We start from the raw sequence: 25,649 nt of genomic DNA, 5'->3' as shown, positions 1-25,649 counted from the left end.
TGTATTGAAGAGCAGTATACTGTCCTGCTGTAATGAAAGCGTGACACATGAGGTGAAGCAGAGCTAACACTAATATTTCAAATTTGAAAGATGGACCAGTTATTAAATATAAGTGTTTCAGTTGCGTTTTTATTTGGATATTGCCCTACTAAAACCATAGGCCTCTATCATGGCCTCTGGACCAACCTAGCACTTAGCACATCTTCATACTTCCAACCCCACATTTTCCTTCTAAATCCTTTCTCATATATTCTCTGTTTAGTTCTTTATAATAAAATGCTTTAGGGCTTTTGTTCCAATGCATGGTCCTATAAGAGTCATTCACCTCCCCCAGTTCCATGTTTTCCCTTTTACTTTGTCACTGCACAGACCCGGCTTTCCAATTTTCACCTCCATCTCATCACATAGGTAGCCTTTTCTTTCCTCTACCAACCCTTAAACTATGTAAAATAAGCCTTGTATATAATCGACTGCATATATTTATTTCCATTAATACAATTTATTTTGTTTCACACATTTTATCCAGGTTCTTATGTGTGTTCATTTCTTGTTGGTCTTTTGAAATGTCTTTTTATGCATTGATATTTATTCTTATAAGCCCTTGTGGGTTTTTTTTAAACAATTTCTTTTTTTAATACCTTATTTGTTCAATCCCAGCTTTACCTGTTAATCTTTATTTAGATTAACCTTTTTTAAGAAAGATTCATTTTGGTTTATTGAGGCCCTAATAATGGGAGTTCAGTCCAAGGAAATGCATAGGCTTGTATATTTTATAAGTGAACGTCCAAAATAAAACCTGAACGGAAGACATACTCCTCTTTTATTGGTCCATCTTGCAGATTTTGAAATATTTACTCAACTGCACCTTGTTTACAGGAACGCAGTTCTAGCTGTAACCCCATTCTCTTCAAAACCTATGAGAAAAACTGGTCAGAGTTTGGCTTTAAACCTGTAAGTAGTCCAGGCTCATGATGGGGCAGATAGGTTAAACATTTCATTCTGGTATTTTAAAAACTACATATACCAGCCACCAAGCAAAGCTGCTGGTGCTGATCATTTTCAAAGGCTGTTTCGTATTATTGAAGACTCACGGATTCTAAACACCTTGGTGATTGAGGCATCCTAGATTTAGAGCGCGCCCACACTAAATGGATTTCTCTTTGATGGTTAGATTGGGAAAGACTTGACTTCCCCCAGACTTGATGCTTGTTGGAAAGAACTTGCCACATCCCCAGAATGATTGTAACAGGCCAAGCCTGAATTTTCAACCAAACTACCATAAACAGGTTTCTTCATTTATTTCTACGAAGGTTTAACTATAGAGAACATGATACAGTATTAATTCCTGAAATCTCTAGTGAATTCCTAATAGGAATATTTGGAGAACTGAAAAGATTACTTTAAATAGATGCTACAGCTTTCCTGCGTTTTGCAGAGTCTTTAGCGTAGTTTGACCTGTGACAAAAGTATCCTGGTTACCCAACTGTGCTCAGATTGAGGGAAGTTCTCCCCACCAAGGTTCCAGATAGCATTTAAGACCTAGGGATTGAAGCCATGGCACACAACAAAGAGAAATCCATTATGGGTAGGGTTAATCTTTAATACATTTCTTATTGCACTATAAGACCATATTAATTGTTTCTATGAATTCTTAGCATGCATTTGTTCTCTTATTTCATATGAAGATATTTATGCTCAGGTTGCAACCTGTTGGGGAATTACTGATAAAGAGTTTATAGATTACTGGATACTGTTGTATAAAATATTTTCTGTATTTGCAGATTGTCCTTTTTATTATAATTAAAAGTTGGTTTTGATTGCCCTTAGAACATATTTATCAACATTCTAAAGAATCACCATGTAGTTCATGTCATTGTGTCACCATACCTCACCTTTGACCTACTCAAACCACACCCATATCTTACGGTATTCCATCCACCTATGTAAAATGCAAGTTAGAATTAAGCTTTGTCAATTTGTTCTGTTGTGGGATATGCCTTCAGACTTAAAGAATAATTTTTTCAATATAGCTGGTTGAAGCCGATTTGTTAATACCTACAGCTCAGTCTTATTGTCCTCTAGATAGAGGTTCTTAACCTTTTTGTCTGAAATAATATTCTGACTCAAGTTAACAGGATAGCTAGGCTCCTTCCCCAGTTCAAATTCTTAACCATAATGGGTGTTGATCCAAGTCCGGGCCATTTTTTGGTAACTAAAAACCTGCCTGTAAACTTTTTAAAAAAGGGGCCTTAGCTCTATACATTGACAACCACATGCTGCAGTTAAAAAAATTAAGAGCTGATCTGGGCTTTCCTATTGTTAAACTCTGCACAATATCACTTTTATACATCACCATATTAAAGTACTCAAATACATAAGAGACAATTGATTGGTCTCTTATTGGTTGGATCAGTTGACGTTCTTATGTCTGTAGATACCTTGAGATGGGGTTGCGTGGAAAGATAGTAATCAGGCAGATTAGAAGACCTGCTTAACTTGTGCTTATTCCACCCTCATGAGAAAATTGGGCTATTGCCAATGAGCTTGAGCCATCTGCAGTGCTAGCTTGCCCTAAGGCTGGTCAGATCATGGCTTCACATATGACAACTCTGTAAAGTCAGGGGTAGCTTTACTACCCCTATAGACTGGAGTAGGCCACATTTTGGAGAGCTACTTTGATAGTATACAGCTTCAAACACATATTTCCAAGTTTATGCTATTTAGACCTGGTTCTTATATGTATTGTTAAAGTAAGATCTAAGTTACCCCTATTTCAGGTAGCAAAACTGAGTTTAGATTTGTGCATTTGTAAAATTCAGTCCCCTAATGCAGCCTCTGATGCTTGTGTGAGTGTTCCTTACAGGGCTGAGATAGCAAGCTCACACAACTATGTGTGAATCCCAGTATTATTATGCAGCATTTGCCTCCTGTGGAGGTGTTAAGATGTAAAAATCAGCAACATATTTTAGATATAATACAGAGGCTGTATAATAGCTTTATTATAAATATATACTGTATATATTGTCAAGAAACTAAATGCTGTTGAAAACTGTTTATTTAACATTATTTAATATTTGCATTCTTTAAAATGTATCATCTACAGCCAGTCTGTCTATCTATCTATCTATCTATCTATCTATCTATCTATCTATCTATTTCTCTCTCTCTCTCTCTCTCTCTATCTATCTATCTATCTCTCTATCTCTCTATCTCTCTCTGTCTGTCTGTCTGTCTGTCTGTCTGTCTGTCTGTCTGTCCGTCTATCTATCTATCTATCTATCTATCTATCTGTCGATTTATCTATCTGTCTGTCTGTCTGTCTTCTTTATCTATCCTATTTATAGTATGTAGGTTATAACTACTAGAATCATATTGCTATTGATTCAATTCACATGAACAATTCATTTCACTTTACAAAATTTAAAGAGAAATTTCAGATTAGCTGTTATAAGTTACTTCTCTTTACAAAACTGGTGAACACAGAATTATTTTAATGATTGTTCTATCTACTCAATGCCTCTCTAAAATCTTAATAGTCCTTCTGTGAGGCAAGATAATAATCTCATTTTGGAATAGGCCATATTGGGGGTGGTGCACGTTAAAATAGCTACTGGCTTGTCATATTTCTAAGGATCTCGCTCCTGGCCATTGGTGGAGGAAGAGAGCCTTACAAATCTCTCTATTAGAGTCTCTGAATGGGAAGCCAGTAGGTAAGTCATCTCAGCAGAATCCCTCCAAAGGCGAAGTATTCTTTTTGGATGAACTGATCCTTTAATTCAGGCAGGATCCATTAGAATGGTACTTGAAGTGAACCTGTACCCAGACTATGCACACTATAGTATTTAAATATTCTGAATAAGCAATAAAACACTTTAAAACATTCCCCTCTGTAGCTATAGGCATTTTGGTGAAATTCATTTTTGAAATTTACTACATTGACACTTTTTCTGTGAGGGCCAATCTTCTAATGCCAGTCCTCTAATGTAAACACACAGTCCGTGTTTCTAAACTGTTAGAAACTGACTGAAACATCACTGCAGAGTCATCATTGTGATTTTTTTTGAATAAATTACTTCACAGTACATGTGGCTAGAGAGGTCAGTGATGGCTAGGTTCAAAGTTCCTTTACTGCTTGTTAAGAATATGTGAATAGATTTATGACCATAGTCTGGTCACAGGGGCCTTCAAAATTCCCTGACAACAAGCCATAAATGGAGAGACTGCTTTCCAAGAATGAGGGAAAGCCTGGCCAGAGTGTCACGACTTGGGGGCCCACTGAAACCTTTATTTCCATCCTGTATGTGTAAGCACTGAAAAGCTTGTTCCTTTCTTTCTGATGTAAAGGAGGCAATAGGCTACCACTTGGAGCAGTAGAACTTTCGGACACAAAAGTACAATCCAACCATCTTACATCATTTTACCAGGAATGCTTGGGTTGCCTGAGCAGTTCTGTTCATTTATGGAAAAAGAAAGATATGGAGCATCCTTACTTCTTGAATAAAGTCCCTTTGTTGACTTTTCACAGGGAATACAACGGTGAGTGAAAGATGATTGCTATGTTGTTCATGTTTTTTTCCTTGAAGTACAGCCTTGTTGGACTGTCTAAAGCTGCTTATAGATTGTTTCCCAGACAGTTGGATCAGGAAAATATCATCTGATGTCTTTTTGCACCTTTAGGATAGCCATGGCCAAAAATTGTGATCCGATCAACACAAGATTATTCTGTAGTGTAATTGTGGTATAAATATGTACATTCATTCCTGCCAACCATTTATGTTTATGTACAGAGCAGACAGGCTTCATCTAGGGGAACAATACAATCAATCCATTTAATACTATCAATTTTTTTCCTCCAGAAATTGGTTAGCCCGGAGTGTCCAGGGTTAAAAAAAAACTCCCCTCAAAATGCACTGCAAGGGTGAGCTGTTCTTTATGTCTAGGGCACCGTGTGTAACGGACTTTTACTTACCTGATTCCCCGCCCCCTCATCCCTCCTGTGCTCTGGCTTGTGGACTGTCCCTTGCCATCTTGATGACATCAGCGTGCCTCTGATCACCAGAGCATAAGGGGGAGGAGGCACCAGTCTTAAAGCCTGTAGGCAGAGGAATCCCCTAGACATTAATGAGCTGTTAACCCTTTCAGAGTAGGGGATAGCCCCCACTGCAAGGGAAGTTTTCTTTTTTTGCCTGGAGATAGGCTTTAAATAATCTGACAGTAACTGACTGGATTGGGCTATAAACACTTGTGGCTGTTGGTAGTGGTCTACACACACACAGATTTAAATGTTTGATCACATATTGTTTTCTCCACTAGACAGATCAAACTCTGACTGCATGGATAAACATTGACAAGCCTCATTATCTTCAGTTTTAGTCTTGACATTCATATAACTATCAGTGATACATACTGTATGCCTCCTATGTCTCACTGTTTATAAAGATTAATTTAGAGTATGACCTATATTTTATACGTCATTGTATACCCTACCTATTCTATAACTGGCAGAAATTTATCTTTCACATTCTTTAATCATTTTATGTGTGATATTTATTAGGGTTTATATCATATTTTGTATATCCTATTTATTCTGTGTTGTATCCGGTGTTAATAGGCATTTAAAGAGTGAGTCTATCCAAAGCTTATATTTAATTTCTGTATGGAAGCTGGCAAGTTGAACCATCCACCAACTCCTTTTGTCTCTCTGAGCCTGCAGTGGCAAAATCCCCTGGTCACAATTTTTGAATATGTGGAAAGGCGGTCCCATCCTTTCTCCAAGACTGAGAGGTTTGGGTATTTCTTAGTAGGAAGGGCCTTGGTTATAAACACTCCTACTCCAAATCTTACCCACTCTTGGTAGTTGTTATTCTTCTACCTTTATTCTTTTGCATGTATATTAGCACTGGACAAATATTTAGTCTGTCATTGTAGAGCATTTCCCACAAATTGAAATATATAGATCCAAGAGTAAACATGTCTCATTCTCATCATGTGGAATAGGATGCATAGGATGAGGATTTAGGAGCTCTGGCAGGCGAATCCCATTACTATAGACCTCTTGTTTTATAGGAAGTGACAAGTGACTCAACAAGCAAGCTTCCACCCATAGCTGAGCTATAGGTTTTAGGAAGACTGGCCCTTTAATTTATTTTGTTTAATGGCTTGAAAGCTTATAGAACAGCACATATAGTATATTTTATTAGGAAAATATTAACCTTGGCATGATAAATGAAGTGTCAATTATTTATTAATTGCTATAAATTAAATATTAATATTTCACACATATAGATCTGGAAAGGAAGGGAAGTTTTTTTTTGGTTTGAAAAGGATATTCAATACTGTAGCTTTCTGATACTTTCTAGATGCCAAGGAGCTAGAATTACCATCATGCATTGCTATTATGTTTTTACAAATTTGTATAATATTTATAACATTCAGTGCAGTTTCTACCTTTTCCTGGTGATGGTTACTGTATATGGCACATAAATGTAAAGTAATTTTAAAAAGTTTGGTAATAAAGATCTTTTTGAAACAAAAAAAGCATTTTTGTGATGAAAAAACTTCAGTCATATACTTCAGTTATATACTTTTTTTTGCTAAAAAGTTTATTTACACGTTATTTTACATTGTACATATGCACATGATGGAGCTTATAGAATATAGTCACAGTAAAAAATGACAAGTAAAAAAACAGAAGGGGAATTGAACCACTAGGGTAGCCGATGTGTGAACATGTCTAGTTGTGTTTGAAGAGATCCTGCTTTCAAGAGGACCTTGCATCAAAATTAAGGTCTGTTTATTAAACAGTGATCCCCTCCTCATTGTAAAAGCACTGCATTACACCGTGAAAAAAAATTAAAAATACAGAGGTTCCTAAATCTCTCTAAAGACTTTCTTGCAATGTGCTGGAGTGACTTTGAGTTTTCTTTTTCAAGTTTTTTCCCCCTTATTTCACCTGGTGATCCTGCTAGTAACACTTCCTCGCCTAACGTGACAACACTCACCCCTAACACAATAGGGACATGGTTCTGTAGTGCTCAGAGATAGCTGAGAACAATATAATTGAAACAGTCAGCACAAGCGGAGAGAATAGGAAGTAATCAGCTCACAAGATTTCTGGCAGGATCAAGAGGTATTTTTAAAATCTATCAAATAAACCACCTTCAGTGGTATATTAACAGACCAAAGGGGGCCAAAAAAGAGAAGTTCATTTTTAGGGTTTACATACCCTTGAACCTTGCATTTTGGTGCATTCTTTAAGCACAAGTGTCCTGTTTTGGTTCTATGTTTTCAGGAATCAGTTATGCTGTGGCCAGCTTAAGCATGTCTGTTATGTATGATGCTGTGGTAAGATTCCTGAACTCAGGGTGCTAATTGCTACTCACGAGGGGTCAACCGATATGTTATTTTCAGAACCAATACCCATTATGGGCCACCTTTCGGGATGATAACTGATATCAGGTACCGATATTCTGTTTATATCCATCTGTGCATTCAGCTGAAAGCTTACATTCAGCTTAACAACAGCTGAATGTTAAAAGCAGCTGTTTACATTCAGCTGCTTACATTCAGCAAGCAGCTGAATGTAAACAGCAGGCAGTAGAAAAGCCAGCCTGCTATTAACTATTGTAAAATACAATAGCCAATAGAAGGCTGGCTATTGAACCTGCCCACTGCCTGCTGTCAATCAGCTGAGAAGCAGACCTGAAGGAGAAAGTTCTACTTGTGACCGCAGGGGGGACTACATCTGCTGTATTCTGTATACCCGAACAGTGCCAGCAGCTCATTGACTGCTGGCTGTTCGTACATAGATTTTTCAACTGGCTCCTTCGATAAGCTGATCAAGAGATGTCAGCCACACAGCAGGATCCACTGTGCGAATTTCACACAGTGTATGGCCACCTTTATTATCAGTAAATTTAATTGATACTGATAATTATAACATTTGTAAATATCAACCCCGATTTTTGGTAGATTCGATAATCGGTCGACCTTTACTACTGACAGCTACAGTTAAGCATGCAGTAGTTGTAATTATAAACAGTCAGCGCACCAGTGGAAAAAAGGGATACAATTTCGCTCTTCATCAGAGCCCTGATGAAAAAGGTCCGTCTTTGAAACCAGTCAGCAGTGATGCACGTTAGAGATAGTAGCTGCATGCTGTTTTGGGGATTTACTACAGGGAATATTTCCGTGCAGTGAGGACTGAGCAGGTTTCTTCCTAGATGCTCTTTTATGTGATAAAGTAAGATTGTAAAGAACGTTTGTGAGTACCAGTTTTAACATTTTTTAATAAAGGTTTTATAAAGGCATCACATGATGCTTGTGCGCTTTCTGTTTGCTCTATAGTTATGAATATTTATCAACCACCCAATCCCTGATGAGTATAAGCCAGTATAAGCCAGTAGTATGAGCTGAGAAAGGTGGTAAATATTTGGGACAACTTTTCCAATGGGTTCCCTTTGCTCTGAACTACTGTCCACAGGGGCGGTGTCACAGGGAGTCTTCTCAGATGGTGTCACTGCCCATAAGATTATTGATACTTTATCGACTGGAATCATGGACTTTGCCGAGTTAGTAAATGGGCAAAGCAAACACTGGAACCTTCATAGCTGAACTCAACATGCAGAATATATTGTCAAGCAAACTCCAGAAGCTAAACTGTGGATAATCTAATCCTGCCTTGCTACTGTAGCTTTGCATGGGGTCTACTAAAAGAGGTTGATGAATACATTAAAGTTACAGAAGCAGAAATTAATAAAAAACTGTTTTTGGATATCCTGTATTCTTCACCCCCTCTCTCACAAGTGTTTGTCATTAAAACCAGTTTATACCAGACCATTACTCATCTTCTTCAAATCCACTACAAACTAAGCATCCTGCCCTGAGACTGGATGTGCCTGAGAGCTCTTCTAAAGAAAATGGACTGCGGCATTTGTGGTATATACTTATTAGACCTAATGGGGTTCATCTGCTATGACCCTATGGCCGTAATAGCATTATATGTAGAAGAATTATGCATATTTTATTATTATTTGTTTTAGTCTTTTCAGACATCCAATAAAACTGGAGATTTCTAAATTGATTGGGATCCCTTCATGTAATGATATAAAGGCATCCCAAACTTCCACAAGCCTCTTTCCTGGTGTTGTTCATAATACAAGTTGGCTTGAAAAAGTCATATAAGCCCAGCTTCAGCCAAACCTGTTTTTAAGTGTTGGACAGAGTGCAGAAAAGGTTAGGACCTCCATAAGACTTTATTGCTACAGTGCCCCAATTTGTGAGATTTATCCCAGTTTCTGTTTCCTTTTTATATGACAGCTGCAAGGTGGAACAGAAATTATGGGAAGTCAACTCACTTCCTGTCTGTATGAAGAGAGTCACTCAGACAGAATAGGAAGTGAGTGAAAAATCTTACTACTATCTTTTGCTGACACTGCAATCTCCAGATTTAGCATGTTGGTAGGTAGTGACCATGGATGACATCCTCTCGTTTTCTGGCAGCTTTATTCTTGTACACGTGCGGCCTCTGTCGTGCTTGCAGTAATTGCCGATTGTAGAAGACAACAGTCACCCCTGTGAGGAGACACAGCACTATGCTGGCAGAAAACAATGCAATACCAATCAACAGAAAGTAGAGATATTCATAAAGCGTTATGAAGTCCTGGCAGTGGTCGAAAGAGCTGCGTTGAATCTGAAGCACCGGATACTGGTTCAGGTACTTTGGAATCCCACACAGTGTCCGCTGCTTTTCTGAAAGATAAATCATTTTTGTTGGTCAGATAAAAGGTTTGTGCACTGATTAAGATCCACAACAACTGAAAACTTTACATCTGTCCAATAATGCTGGAGCTCCCTGTAAAAGGCACAGATATCAACAATTTGAAGCCTAGCAGAAAACAGTAGCCTTTTTCCTTTTGATACATGTCAAGTGATCGAATTAAAGCCTAACTCCAAACACATTTTTTTTTTGTGTGGGGAAGAGTAGGGACAAATTAATTTTTTTTTTTTTAATTTCTGACTGTGGCCCTATTGGGGTCTCTTTTGCTGTCCTTGTGATGCCCATATTAGAATTGGGGTAGCAGTTATCACTGTGTCAGTAAGACAATTAAAACTAATGTCAAACACACTCATCTATTCATAACTAGCTTTTAAGCAAGGTGCACATGGAAGGGCTTTAAACAGTACTGTACAACAGAAAAAGGTTTCCCAGGACACTCACCAGTCAGCCTGCAAAAGAAAACTGTCTAACTACTAAGGTTAAAAACAGAGGTCTTAGTTGCACGTCTTCTGCATAATATGTGGAAGCCACACAGCCTTGTCAAGGTCCCCCTGTGTATTGTGGTCCGAACTCTAATCTACGAGAGCCTCCATTTTGGAGCATATATAGCAAAAGATGAATTGGGTGCAGGCTAAAACAGGAGGCAGCCCAACCTCCTTAAAAGGCACAGGGACACACCAGGAACTCTGCACATCACAGCGGCAGCTGGAGCCCCCAGTGTGTCCCCACACTACCCTGTTTCCCCAAAAATAAGACCTACCCCGAAAGTAAGACCTAGCACTATTTTTCAAGATTCCTGTAATATAAGGCCTACCCCGAAAATAAGACCTAGTTTGGCGGTAGCATGTGAGGGGGAACTTGAAGAGCAGGAGAGATGGTATCAGCCTGCAGGGACATACTGTATTAAGGGGATGACAGGGGACTCCCTCAGGCCAGTGCAGTGACAGGGAGCACTCCAGTACCATACTTCACCAACTGCTGTCCCCCCAAAGGCACTGCTTAATGTAATGGTACTGTACTGTACTGTATTGTGTACCGGTAAATGGTACCATACTTTACTGCGCTGTCCACTGTCTGATGTCCCCACTGCTGCACCGCTGGTACCGCTGTCCCTGATGGCAAAGCATGCCAGTGCTGTAGAAAGCAAGGCTGCGGCAGCGGAGGGAGCAGAGCCGCATTAGCAGATACTTCTTCTATAGCGCCAGTTACTGTGACAGGCGGAGTGATACCAGATAACGTTTGGATTGTTGTACATGAATAACTTTAGATTGTTGTACATTTTGTTGCACCGTAAAAAAAAAAAAAAATGAGACATCCCCTGAAAATAAGACATCCCCTGAAAATAAGACGTAGTGTGTTTTTTGGAGGCAAAAAAATATAAGACAGTGTCTTATTTTTGGGGAACCACGGTAAATCCAACAAGCAAAATGAATGGCAGACGCACTCATCAATTCATTACCAGCTTTAAAGCAAGGTGCACATGAAAGGGCTTTACACAGTACAACAGCAAAAAGTTTTGCAGCACACTCACCAGCCAGCCTTCCAAAAAATACAGTCTAACTACTAAGGTTAAAAACAGCTGCCGTTGTGATGTGCGGAGTTCCTGGTGTGTCCAGCTGGGAAACTTTTTGCTGTAGTAAGACAATTAAAACATTTGTCAGACATCCTATCCCTTCCCCACTACACTTAAAATGTGGTAAACTTTCTGGCAGGTTTTTATTTGTGTGTGACCCCATTAAGATTTTTTTCTCCCTTTCCGTGACACCAATAAAAAGTGGATCAGTTGTAATTGGAACAAAAAGGTCCAAACATTGCCCTTTCTAAGCTACAAAAAAAGGGTTTTTTTTGTCTGTATCTCCAATGGAGAGATTTCCCATGACTTCTTGACTTAGTAGGAAGTAAGGAGAAATCGACCCAATAAGGACACAGACAGAAATGAAAACCTGTAGAGGTTCTAGCCTGTCCAAAACAAAATAAAATGTTTTAGCTGGAGTTGTACTTGTACTAAAGCCAATTAAAGTTTTTGTTTAAATACATCAAATCAAAATATGTTCAATGCCTCACACTGTGAAAAATGGCCTGGATGGGAAGGGGGTTTAACACCGCGGATGTCAACTGGTTAACAGAGGCCACAGGTTAAGTATAGAAGCTTGTTCCCTGCCAGCAGTTGCAGAGAAGGACTATTTTTCCCTGTGGGGAAGCAGTAGTCTCTCTGCAGAGGTCCAACATAACTCCTGCTAAGAGCTACAGTTCTCCAATCAGCAGGGAGGGTGGGTTTTGCACAGAGTTCTGACTGACAAGGTGTGTGTTGAAACTCTGCAGAGAGACCACTACTTTCACACAGATTGCAAGGGTCCTTCTCTGCAGCATGCAGAAACAGGCTTTTCTACTACAACTGTGGGTGCCTTAGGGCCGATGCACACCTAAGCAACACCCCACCACGCGACAATCGTGCACGATTCGCGCTGTGGCCGCCGTTATTTTTCAATGGCACCCCAGACGCGCCGGGCGGATCGTGCAGTTTCCCCGCTGCGATTCCGCCAGTGCTTCCGAACACAGTTGCGACTAAAACAGGTACCTTTTTTCTGCGATTGCCGCGTGGTTGTCACCCCATTGAAATCAATGGTGCCGTGCGGCAATCGCTGCCTGCATTGTGCAAACAAGTACCTTTTTTTCTGCAATACATGAGGCACGGCTGTTTAGCCGCGATCGTGTTCGGAAGCACGGGCGGAATCACGTCGGGAAAACATGCGATCCACCCGGCGCGACTGGGGTGCCATTGCAAAATAATGACACCCACAGCGCGATCGGTGCACACGTGGGCGACTCCTGACCACACGGCAATCCGCGCGTAATTGTGCATGATTGCCGTGCGGTGGGGTGTTGCCTAGGTGTCCCTTACAAAAAAACCACGCTATAAGACATTGAACGCATTTTGTTTCAATGTACCAGTAATGCATGTAGCTGATTTAAACCAAAGTTAAACTGGGATTTAAAGCCTAATGTCTCCATTTGTTTGCTCACAATTAGATGACTGCAGTGAACACCTTCATTTAATTTACTAATCTGTGTGAGAATTCACTTTGGTAAATTTCTGCTCTTTATTAAATCAACCCTAGAAGGTTAGGTCAAACCTGTTTGACAACAATAGACTTAACATGCAAAAAGTATATGACAGTGTATCAGAACTGCATACCATCTGTGGTATATTTATATATTTTTGAGATTTATATGGCTTTATTTATATGTTTATCCACATTTATATGTAGACCAAGCTGTTCAGAGACAGAGACAGGGGTTGGGATTTTTTTCTAAACAGCCACCCTCTAAGAGAAGAAGAATGCCAGACTTGTGGGCACTCTGGTGAGTTCTATCTTTAGTCTTTTACGGCACCTGAAGAATCATTTGCACCCAACACACTTTCAGGTGTGCTAGATGCCTGCTCTTCCACTGTGTCTTGTAGTGATGTAGGGGCTGGCATATGGAACCAGAATGCACTGTTGGATCTAGGCAGAAGATTCTTTGGGCGCTGTAGATCTTTCAGAGAGCAAAGATGGATCTAACCATCCACCAGACTGGTGAATATTCTTCATCTTTTTTTGCAGGTTGGCTATTAACAAAACAATAGCGACAGAGTAACGTTAACTATGACACTGCCAGGAGGAGCTAAAGTTTGCTAACATCTTTGCAGTGTAGATAGTTCACAATAAAACCAGAGTTCACTTTATATTGTGGTTTAGAAAAGTCTATAGGAAAAAGCAAAACTCCACTTGAAGCAAACCCTGTTAACAGAGCAATATGGAAGCTGCTATTGCTGACTTGTGTTATAATGTACAATGTATAATGTTTTGGGGCTGTCTTAATTTGGTGATTCACATTTAGTGATTAACTGACCTGGAAATAGCCTGTAGCCACTGAAGTCTCAAAAATCTAAACTTCTCACCTGCAGACTTGTTCCAGGTTACAGATTCACCAAAAGCTGCATCTGGAAGACAGCTCCATATTCTGCACTACAAATGGCAGTTTGTTTTGAAAATAGTTCCTTACCGTAAATTTTTTCAGAATGGTCGATCATCCAGGAAAGAAGATACTGTATATGACAAGTGCAGGCCCAAGGATTCCCATCCAACCTCAATTCCACAAGAGACGGTAACTTGTACAGAATGTCTACTCTCAAGCCAGTCAAGTAATTACTATGCAGATGAAGGACTTGCAGGTTTGTCAAAGACTCCAACACATTCCCAGGTAGCCAGGAAATTCGGTTGTTTCCCAGATTCAAAGTTGTTAGACTGGACAGTGCCTGAAAAATCTCAGGTCTTAAAACCATCAGTTGGTTGCTGCTTAGATCCAAGTAGGTGAGGTTCTTCAGGTTTTGAAAAGTCTGATGGTGAATACTAAATATTATATTGTTTTGAAGCTCAAGGTGTTTCAAGTTTGGGTATTTGTAGAATGACATGGTCTTCAGGCTGTTGATTTTATTGTAGGCCAGTAGCAAGGAATGAGTGTCTTCATCAATATCTTCTGGAATAAAGTATAGTCCTTTGTCATAGCAGTCCACCTTTCCACTGGAACAAGAGCAGACATTAGGGCAACAAAATATATTTAGATTGTGGAGACCAATAAGGATAGATTGTATGAAGAATCTCACAAAAATCTTCATCTTTTGATCGACCTGTTCCACCAAAGCAAAAATCAAAGTGCAACTGGAGAAAGTGTTTCAAGACTTTCTGAAGCCCATTGCTAAACTAAAAGCATTGATCTTACAGGGTCTTCTTGAGTAGATCCTATGAAGTTCAAGAACTACCTTCTACGTTCAGCGAGGTGCGTGAAACTGGCATATTATATAAACTAGCCCTAAACTCCTAGGTTAAAAAACAGGTCATATGAGCTGTGCAAATATTCTTAGAGATTAATTGACGGCTGTGTGCTCTCTGCATTGCTGCATTGTTCTACTGTTGACAGAGAACCAAGAGGTGACTCCACCCAGCAGGATAAAGAAAGAAGATAAATATTTCTCACTCTAGTTAGAAAGGGTATATTGTAAGAGATTAACAGGGCTGGCAAAATAGTATTTGTGTTAGGGGTTGCAACATCAAAAGTTTCCTTTTGTCAGTCTAGAAGAATCAAGGTGAGAAATTAAAGGAGAGATTATCATAAAATAATGCTTAATACTTAATGGACCCATCGGGATCACTTATTATTATTATTATTATAAAATGGGAATCATTATTTAAGTTAATGACATCTCTTTTATATGTTTATGCTATAACTATATATTAAAGTGACTTTGACATATAAGTAAAGTTTACAAAGGAAGCATGTACCTGTGCATAAGACAAAGAACACTAATCCTTCCTGCGGCTGAACTCTGTTAATGAGAAATAGCCCTCCTGCTGGGAAACAGTAGATTTCCTTGGTCCCCCACAGCTCTCACTGTTCGTTTCTCCAACCTCCACTTCACTACTGTATCAGTCAGCAGGAGGAACCAGTAAATGTTGTGGGAGATCCAGGAGATTAACAATCCCGCAAGTGTCACTTTCCCAGCAGATTTAAGAGATCATTTCACACAAATGGAGTGAAGTTTAACATTGCAAGCAGGGGAAAAAGGTATTTCCTCTCTTCTGTAGAAGTACCGTACGTGCTTCCTTCATAAATTTTACTTCGATGACATGGTCACTTTAATCAAAGAAACATCAAAGAAAGCCTCCCTGTTACCCTTCTTGATAAGCATGCTTTCAATCACCGATCTATTGGAGGGGTGGGCAATGAGCTTAAAGTGACACTAAATTTAGAAGTTAAATCTTAAAATTGCATTCAAGTACCCTAACAAAAATCTTATTTGTGTATCACTCGACTGTAGATCCTCAAATCATCTCTGAATTGGTGTCGACACTGTCCTTCCTTCTGGAGGGTGGCTACTTTTATTCCACATTGTAACACTCAGCATGGATATCTGGATTTTTTGGATCTCAGCTACGGATATAATCAAGGTTTAATTCCTCCCCAAAGGGTTGCATGAAAACAGCTTCGCCAGTTAACAGTAGTTCAGAGGATTATCTACAGAACTCTTTAGACAATAGATACTTCACTTCCTCAGATAACTTTAGGTAAACTGAAATAGTCAATAAGGTAGGAATTCAATATATACTTGCAGTTCAGAGATACAACAAAGGAAGTCTGTAATAGGTTTCCAGTTTTGCATGGTTGCTGCTGAAGGGTTAACAGCCAGGTACAAGGCAACTTCAGGCTCCAGTGGATTTCATCTGAAGGAAGCATAACAGATACAATTTCTCCCAGATCATTAGGGGTCACTTGTGGTGTGGAATAGATGCCTGCTGTGAAGGAATCAGCAGTGGAAGTGGTTGGAAGATCTACTGCCAGAGGAGGATGGAAAGGATATCTCACGAGAGATAACTGCTGTGTCAGGTAAGATCTGCAGCCAGCAGAGGATGGAAGGGGAACTTTCTGTTGTACAGCAGTGACAACTGCTGTCTTAGGAGCTGCTCAATGGAGATGTTCAATTGCCAGTGTCCAGCTTCATTGCACGAACACTGTGCAACTGAATTTTCACGGCTTTAAGCCGACTAGGAAGGAGGCGACGTATGACATCACCGGCGGGGAGGCGGAGCTCCACGCCCAGTTCGTGACACCTGAGAGGTAAGTTTGTTACACACATGGTCCCTGTGTGTGTTGTAAAGTAGCCACCGCTCCAAGCTCACTCCACTGATGGGCCAAACAAACCCGACTTTGGTTATTGGCCATAAAAAGGGTATGGGGATTTAGGTACTGCCCTGGGGGACATGTATCTATGCAAAAAACACTTTGCCCACACTTTTGCATTGCTTTACCCACTGTGCGGAGCGCTGTGCTTTGTGGGGCACTTGGTGGGCGAATAGCCCGCCGAACGCCCTGATAGTTTGTGTGTTCGCCGAAGTAAGTATCTTTGTCACCTGTTTAGTTCAGTTTTTATGTGGTGGAGCAACAGGGTGAAGTTCGCCTCAAATGGATGTTGCAACTTGAAGGTAACTTTTGCACCAAGTAGGGATGCACCGTTACCGATACCATTATTGATGCCCGTACAGGGCATTTTCACGAGTACTTGTGACAATGCACAGATACTAAACGCCGTCATAGAGGTGCTATAAATGTTTAAACTGAAGCAGTTGCCTGAGGTCCCGCGCTTGCTGGGGACCTCAGCAGTCTTCCTGTAAACAGCACCGGCTGCACATTTCCTCCTCCTTACTGGGGAACCACCAAGTTTCTTCCATAAATACTTTTTTAACACTTGCCGAGCCATCTTCTAAAAGATCCAAAGTGGTATCAGGGGGAAATTGTAAGAATTTTGCCCTGTCAAAACAGCGTGATCAGAGACTTTTTACCACTGAGCATTCCTCAAAAAGGCATACAACCAGGATATAAAATATTTCCATATTTCTGGTTTAAATAACTGTGACAGAGATTGATGCAAGTGTGTCCATGTCTGGGGCCAACACCCATTTTAAATAATTGGCAAGTTGTGCATAATAGAAAAGGTGAGAGGTTGGTATGGCAAATTTAGCTTGTATGAGGGAAAAAGGCAATAGTTGTTTGTCATGATCCAAGAAGTCTGCTGAGTTTTTTTTATGCCTCTTGAGTCCCAAAATATAAACAATTAAACTCCCGGCCTTGTGGAAATCATGACGTAGATTATATCGGCAAAAGGAGGGTTACATGGCCAGGGCTATAAAGGAAATGATTCACCTCCTGCTAAGCGAGTATGATATCTCTAGAAAAGATGTTGTGCTTTATGACAGGTGGCAAAGGAAGAGTGCCCGAAAATGACCAGGAGTTTGTGATTTGGACCTCCAAAGTGGCATTCATGTAGAAATGAGTGCTACTGATCTACTCTCTGGTGTGATTTTAGCCAGTATGTCAGTAATTAGCTGCCAAGGAAGCAGCAGTGTTTAAGCAGAGTCACTCACATATGCCTCTTTTCTGCAGTGACCACCATACTAGTGATATGCCTGGGTACTGGTCACTGAAGGAAGTCTCAAGTACCACCTTTTTTTTTAGGAAAGGTACGTCTTTGGCCACATGTGTCTCCTTCCATGAGTTCAATGCAGCGTAATTGTGAGGGCTGCAGGTGATTATAGGTCTGCTTTAGGTAAAGCAGCACAATATAAATTTGTTATTTGCATATTAAACTTTGGATGTACTGTATGTGCCCTACATGTCTCTAAGAGAGCTATGGCTTTCACTTACTATGTTACTGTTTGTGTGTCATAACTAGCAATAAACTGATTGGTGCATGAGATAATATAAAAGTAACAGATTCTCCTACACTCTCAAAGCTGGAGACCACTTACTATGCCAAGTGATGTTGCAATAGTGCCGCTACAATCACACTTTAAGCTGTCCATAGTCTTACTGGGCACAACACACTGTTTATTACTCATGCTTATAGAGCACAATAAAAGAGAATTACATCAATGTAATTGATGCGCTGTTGAAAAGAAAGTGTTCTTGTGCATTTTGTTTAATACAATTCAGTTTGATTTGCAAGGTTTTTCTTCATTCAAGGACATTAAATTGAGCTATGCAAACCCTCCTTATACTCCTGTGCTCATTCTAAATTGCTTATTTGGAGAACATATAAACGCTTTTCACTCACCTCATAGTTCTAGCCGACCTGTGACAATGAGACTGTCACAGGTCAGCGCAGTAGATCGGGAAGTGAGCGAACACATACCGGCGTTCGCTCACCTCTCCATCCTGTCACAGCTCTCTGCCGTGACAGGGGAGGGGCTGGATTCCCCGCTCCGATCGGCCAGCGCTGACTGGCGGAACGGACGGGGAGGGGGTGGGTACAGCTGGCTCTGCCTCTAGATAGGCAAAGCCAGCTGTCACTCACGCAGCTGGGCGGACCCACACATAATTGTCGGGATCCGCTTCAGCTGCGGCGTCTCAGTATACCGCGAGCAGTAGCTCGCGGTATACTGAGCTTAGGGTGACGGGAGGACGCTAGTTTGTGTCCTTCCGTTACCCTAAGGAGAACTATGGGGAAAAGCCATAACCCCATAGTTCTCCTTTAATGTGACAATAACAAAATCAGATAAGAGTAAGGTAATAGTCTGCTTCCAGTTCAGTTCTAGGAGTAGGTTAGGTACACAGTATACTCTTCCGTCAACAAAAGCACACAAACTGTGACACAAAATGAAGACAGATTGCAAGCAGGGTTGCAGAGTAACAGTCTAAATCATTCTATTATACCTAGATTGGCTAAACAGACATCCAGCCCTACCTAAAATGCAGAGCCAATAATTCAGTGTGCATAAAGTTGTCTCTAGCTAGTTAGCTCTCTTAAATGTCAGATCTAGAAACCTAGCTTCAATTGGGGCAAAGCTTGGGGAAGAAAAATGCAAGCCAACCTGAATGGATTTCTCCATAGCCAACATAGTCCAACGTAGTCTGTGCATCTAGAACCAAGCTACTAGAACATTGCATCAGTTTTCAAACTCTTTTAGATGTCAGTTCTAGGTGTAGTGATGTAGAGCAGCCAAACTGTCTCTTTCAGCCTCTCCTTCGCCAACCTTGGTGTGCTTTGTGTAGCTATAACTACAGTTAGAGGAGTAGAGTAGAGTAGAGAGTACAGTTGTTGTATAATTAAAGAGAAACCGCTCCATAACCTTAAAAAAAATCTGTCACTTTGGTCATTCTTTTTTTTAACATTCAATTTGTATTAATTTCATTATCTGGGCTTCCATTTATACACTTATTAGTATACTACGGTTTACTAAAGTAATAGAAGGAAATATAAATAATTATAAACAATGAGCCTCATATGATTCTAGGTCATTCCCCCTTCATAATTACAACAAACAATTCCCCACAAGGGAAAAAGAAAGGGGAATAAGAAGCTTAATAGTCAACATTAATAAAAGGGGAAAGGGGAGGGGAAGACGGACGGAGGGCGAGGGGTCATAGTATGACCTGGGCATCCATTTATACACTTATTGGTATACTACAGTTTAACCAAAGTAATATAGAAAAAACAAACAATTATAAATATAGACAACGGGCCTCATTGTGGGCCTAAATCCCCTCCCCCTACGTAGTAGTAACCCCCAATTTCTATCAATGTTTTTCAGGAGTCATCCACGTTATCTAAATACATATCTGTTTGTTGAAACTCAACCCATGGCTGCCATCTATTCTTACATGATTCATATTTATCATGTTTAATAGCGGTCAGTTCTTCCATCCTCCTGTAGTATCCTATCTTTTTAATCCATTCCTTCAGAGTGGGAATAGTTGCTGTTTTCCAATGTAAAGGGATTAAGATCCTAGCTGCATTCAAAAGAGTGGGAATCAACAACTTTTTATATGTAGATACGGGGATTGTAGTATTATGAAGTAGACATATCGATGGTTCCAATGCTATATGGATATTCACGATTTTCCCTATTACTTGTACGATCTGTTTCCAAAATGGCTGAAGTTTGGGGCAAGACCACCATATATGTACATAGGAGCCGGTGGCCCTGCACCCCCTCCAGCAAGTAGCTGCGCTGAAGGGATGCATTACATGTACCCGATCCGGGGTGTAGTACCATCTTGCCAGAAACCAAAATGTCGGGTCTGTTACCAAACTACTAATGGATAAAATAGAATTAGCACGCAATATACCTTGTTTTTGAGAGTCAGTCCATGTGGCTTTTAAGTCCCTTTCCCATTGTGTAAGATATTGTGGAAACGATGGGGAGGCTAATTCCAATAGGATCGAATACATTAGAGACAATCCGTGTCGTGGAGGATCATTAAGAGATAAAAGTTTTTCTACAGGTGTAAGCTCTGACATAGTGCGTAATGGTTTCGTTAGTGAAGACACAAAGTGCCCCAATTGCCTATATCGCCAAGAGTCCAAGGGATATATCCCCCATCTTTCTTGCAGTTGTTGTAGCGAATACATTTGCTTCCCCTCCCATACCTGGGAGAGTGTCAAATTTAAAGATCCCGTCCAATTAAGGAAGCCTTGGCTCTGCAGTCCCATCTCAAAAAAGGAATGGCCTGTCAAAGGCATCAGTGGGAAATTGTAATTCCCCACTAAACATGGATATAGTTTGTCCCAGATGTCCAAGGAATGGCGTGTTAAAGGGGAAGTGTTAGTACCCAGCAGTCTACACTGTTTGGGAATCCAGCTCACGGTTGACAAAGTTTGTTGTGGTTATTTTTTATCTGTACCCATCGCTTGGTCTCCACATGGTACTTCCAATCCAATACTCTATTAAGTGCAGCGGCTTGATAATATAAATTAAAATCAGGTAAAGCTAGACCTCCTGCAATTCGAGTCCGGATGAGAGTACTATGGGATACCCTAGCGGGGGCACGTCTCCATACATAGCGGCCCACCACCGATTTAAGAGTGCGCAAATAAGAGGTGGGTAGTGTTATAGGTAGAGTTTGAAATATGTATAATATTCTAGGCAAAATTGTCATTTTAATTACATTTACTCTACCTGTCAAGGACATACAAGTGTGGTGAGATAACCAAGTGGTCAGATCCTTTTTTATAATATTTAATGTGGTAATATAATTATTTGTGTACAATTCAGTTATACGCAGGGTCAAATAAATTCCCAAATATTTCATCTTGTGAGTCTGCCAAGTGAAGGGCATGGTGCTCCGTAGAGATAATAACACATGTGAAGGTGTAGTTATATTTAACATTTCTGATTTCGTGAGATTAATTTAAAAATTTGATATTAAGCTATACGCTTCAAATTCCCGGAGGAGGGAGGGTAGTGTAATTCGTGGTTGCTGGATAAAAAAAAGTATATCGTCTGCATAGGCCGCTAATTTATGTTCTTGGTTGCCAACAGTAATGCCAGATATATCGGGATTCTGCCTAATTGAGTTAAGGAAGGGTTCTAATGTTATTGCAAATAATAAGGGGAATAAAGGGCAACCTTGTCTAGTGCCGTTCTGCAGCGTAAAGCTTTCAGACAGATGATCGTTTACTTTAATTTGGGCAGTACGGTTTTTATACAAGGCCATAATCCCTGCCAAAAACCTGGGTCCTATACCTATATGTTGAAGGGTAGCCGTAAGGAAATCCCAATCAACTCTATCAAATGCCTTTTTGGCGTCCGTGGATAGAAGCATCGTATGGTGGGGAGATAGGGAAGCTTGGTGTATTAGAGAAATGGCTCTTTGGGTGCTATCCCTTGCCTCTCGGCCCGGAATGAAACCCGTCTGATCCGACTGGATCAGCCGCGGCATCAAACAACCAAGTCGGGATCCAAGGACCTTGGCAAACAATTTAATGTCCGTGTTTAATAGTGAAATAGGCCGATAGCTGCCACATATAGAAGGATCTTTTTCTGGTTTCGGAAAGACAGATATATGGGCATGAAGCGTAGTTGGTAGTGGTATTGTTCCATAAAAAAAGGAGTTAAAGTAATTACATAAATAGGGCACTAATAGATGTTGATATGTTTTATAATATTTGACGGTAAAACCATCAGGTCCAGGGCTTTTACCTGGCGCCGTAGATGCAATTGCCTGTTGTATTTCCTATTCACTAATAGGAGCTTCAAGTTTTTCCAACTGGTTATGGGATAATTTAAGAAACACAGTATTATTAAGATAGTCTTCTATACGTCGAAGATGTAGTTGTTTGGCATGGGGGGGTACTACTTTGGTCATTCTTGATAGGGCCCCCACCCACTCATACCTTTGCAATACTCCCCCACCACCATGATCACCTGTTAGAAAAATACCCCACGCTTCCAGGTATGGGGGAGAATGTGGGAAGGAGAGAAGGTCATTATCCCTGTGTAAGCTGGAACAAAACCAGACACTGAGCTAAGCTTACACAGGGATTAGACCCAGCGCTCATGTAGGTTAACAGAACTTTGTGGGAGCAGGGGTGAGGCTAATCTCATCAGGTGAATATACCATGTGAAGAGAATCTGTCACTTTGCCCTTAACAGGCAAATTGACAGTTTCTCTATAGAGCAAGATAAGCCAAAAACAGCCAAAAAGCCTGCCAATGTAAATGTTCTGTTTAGCAAAGCAATTCTGCACTGCACAATGGCTGTACTGTCTTCTTTTCATATTGAAAGTGATCATATTTCCCAAATCATTCTTACCATTCAGAATATAAGCAGTTGTCCCAGTCCTGGAGATTATAAAGGAGTTGCTTGTCACCAGGTAAAAATGTGTCCCATTCTCAATAATCCCATGACACAAGGTTATGTAGCACAACCAAGCCTTCTTTACACTTCTTTAGACATTTCTCTAAAGGAAATATGGCTGACAAGTCTCCAGGAAGCCTCTGGATAGCTGTTTGTTCAAACCAAACTGTTGCCGGGAACACAGGAAAATCTAAAGAAAGCAAACTGCAACTGAGCACTGAAATGGTGAACTCCAAAGCAATAACACATGCTTTTAAATGCTTAAAAACTGATTCCTTATATCCACAGGAAAAGGAGAATTATCCATAAAATAAAAAGTTTCTAACTTTTTCACTTCCAATAAATTTGTATTTAACGTTTGAAAGAACAAAAGACAAGCGACTGAAAAAGTATGGAGATACACAGTTTGCAAACATAGCATAAACAGCCAAGAGTCATTGTGCAACCATTTACAGAGTTCCAGGTAAAAAAAAAACAACAGTGCATTTCTAATAAGTACATGGCATTAAAACATTATACATTAACAGTAGGGTATACCAAAAAAAAAAAAAACCTGACAAAAGCAGGGGAGACCAGCTTCTACCTTTGTATAGCTTTTGAAAGGAATGGAGAATGGTCGACCTTTGTCAAAATTGTATTGCTTTGTCGGCAATGGCAGCCTACTAAATTATTTTACAAAGAGTGCTCGAATCCAGTGCATTAAGTGTACACACTATTTAATGATATAAAAAATAATGGTATCACACTCACAAGAGGCCTTTGGAAAAGAGCTTGTTACAGCCGATAGAGAAGATGTTGTCCAAAGCCTTCTGTGGCCAGCAGTCAGTCTGTATACAAATAAATAATCCAGCACAATATCAAATTCCAGAGGCGTAACTAGAACCTTCAGGGCCCCGGTGCAAGAAGCCATGAAGGCCTCCCCCCAACCGCCATGGCATCGTATGGTTAACAGGAAGGCTACCGAGGTCCCCAGCAAGCGTGGGACCTCAGGCAGCCGCTTGTTTAAAATTTTAGTGCGGTGTTCTGTCGAGAACGCCGACCCAGTATCTGCGCTTACGTACAGACGGGATTAATGAGGAAACCGGCATTTATTTACAAAGTATTTGTGTAATGGTTAATTGTGACCATTAATAATATACCGTGCATGGCAGGAAATGATGGATGGCAGTGAATGATGGATGGAATTTTATTAACAGTCACAATTAACGATTTAAACAAAATACTTTGTGAACAAATCCCTGTTTCCTCGATAATATTGGTCTGTGCGCAAGCGCAGATGCTGAGGTCGGCAAATTCGACTACGTCGGCGCTCTCGACAGAACACTGGTATCTGCGTTTAGTATTGGGGCATTTTCACGAGTAGGAGTACTCGTGAAAATGCCCAGTATTGGCAGTGGTGTATCCCTACTTAAAAATATAATGCATTGCTGGGACTTGTAGTCCTACAAAGTTGGTGCTATTCTGCATTGCTGTATAATGATTATACAGCAATACAGAATACCACCAGCTATGCGGGACTACAAGTCCCAGCAATACATTATAATAAAAGTCAGCTATGCATAATACCACCAGCATCACCCCCCACTATAATGCATTGCCGGGACTTGTAGTCCTACATAGTTGGTGCTATTCTGCATTGCTGTATAATCATCATACAGCAATGCAGAATACCACCAGCTATGCGGGACTACAAGTCCCAGCAATACATTATAATAAAAGTCAGCACTACAGAATATCACCAGCATCCCCCCCTGCCCCCCCTGCAGCACATTCTGCGGGACTGGTGACAGCCTTTCCATCCCCGCCGCACAGCCACCCGTACATGCTGCGGGTGGCTGTGCAGCAGGGAAGGAGCGGCACTATCTCAGGGGGGGGGCCTCTTCTTCCTCGCTGGGCCCCCCCCAAGTGGTGGAACGCCAGGGCCCGGTCGCAATTGTGACCACTGCGACCCTGGTAGTTCCGCAAGTGTCCAATTCTGTATTCTGATGGCCCGTCTGAGCTAGAAAGACAGCGCCATTCTTGTGGCTACAAGCAGGCCCGGATTTCCCACAAGGCCACCGAGGCCCGGCCTCGGGGTGGCAGAGCGCAGAGGGGCGGCAGCGGTGACCTTGTGGGGAAGTTGCGGGCGCCGGTGTAAGGTGTCCCAGCAGCGGCCCGGAGTGTGCAGCCGCCGTCCAATCACGACAGGGCGGGCCGAGGTTCCGCCCACCAGCTCCGTAGTGTGCGGCAGCCGGCCAAACACGGCGCGCGTGCCCCAACTCCTCCCCCCAGCTGTCAGATAATGTTGTCCTGTTAATGTTGATTAACGCTGGTGTTTCAGGGATATTCTTATCACTCCATGTCAAATTGCAGCTGTTATTTTTTCCCTAAAATGGTATAACGGTCCTAATATAGCTTCTTTGCACTGAATCATCAAGATGTCTTCTTAAGTACAAGGGGCAGGGAGGGTGACCTGCAAAGGTTTTGTAATATTGAGCACATACTTTCCTATTTTTCAAAATATACAATATTGTTATGTAATTTTCACAATATACATTGACAGTACATATTCAGAACACCAGCTTGTGCGATGGACATACAGGGCACTTGAATATAAATGCAGTTATTTTCTGTTTGAATCCTGGAGTTTGTGTTACCACCAGGAAAGAACTTTATAATTCTTTTCTTGAAGGTGAGTTAAAATAGAAGCAGAGTGT

General features: G+C 40.8%; 1 protein-coding gene across 1 annotated transcript; it reads right to left on the bottom strand.

Annotated features, from left to right (window-relative positions):
* Positions 1-9,448: 9,448 nt before the first annotated feature.
* LRRC26 (leucine rich repeat containing 26) lies at positions 9,449-15,509 on the bottom strand. The gene is made up of 3 exons (XM_018567258.1): positions 15,439-15,509; positions 13,826-14,343; positions 9,449-9,750 (listed from the first exon to the last, which is right to left on the bottom strand). Exons 1-3 carry the CDS (start codon positions 15,507-15,509, stop codon positions 9,449-9,451), a joined length of 891 nt encoding a protein of 296 aa, XP_018422760.1.
* Positions 15,510-25,649: the final 10,140 nt, after the last annotated feature.

Source organism: Nanorana parkeri, unplaced genomic scaffold (genome assembly GCF_000935625.1).
Source record: "Nanorana parkeri isolate BGI_ZX_2015 unplaced genomic scaffold, ASM93562v1 scaffold1026, whole genome shotgun sequence".
Taxonomy (NCBI): domain Eukaryota; kingdom Metazoa; phylum Chordata; class Amphibia; order Anura; family Dicroglossidae; genus Nanorana; species Nanorana parkeri.
This window is presented reverse-complemented; position numbering and strand designations above follow the sequence as displayed.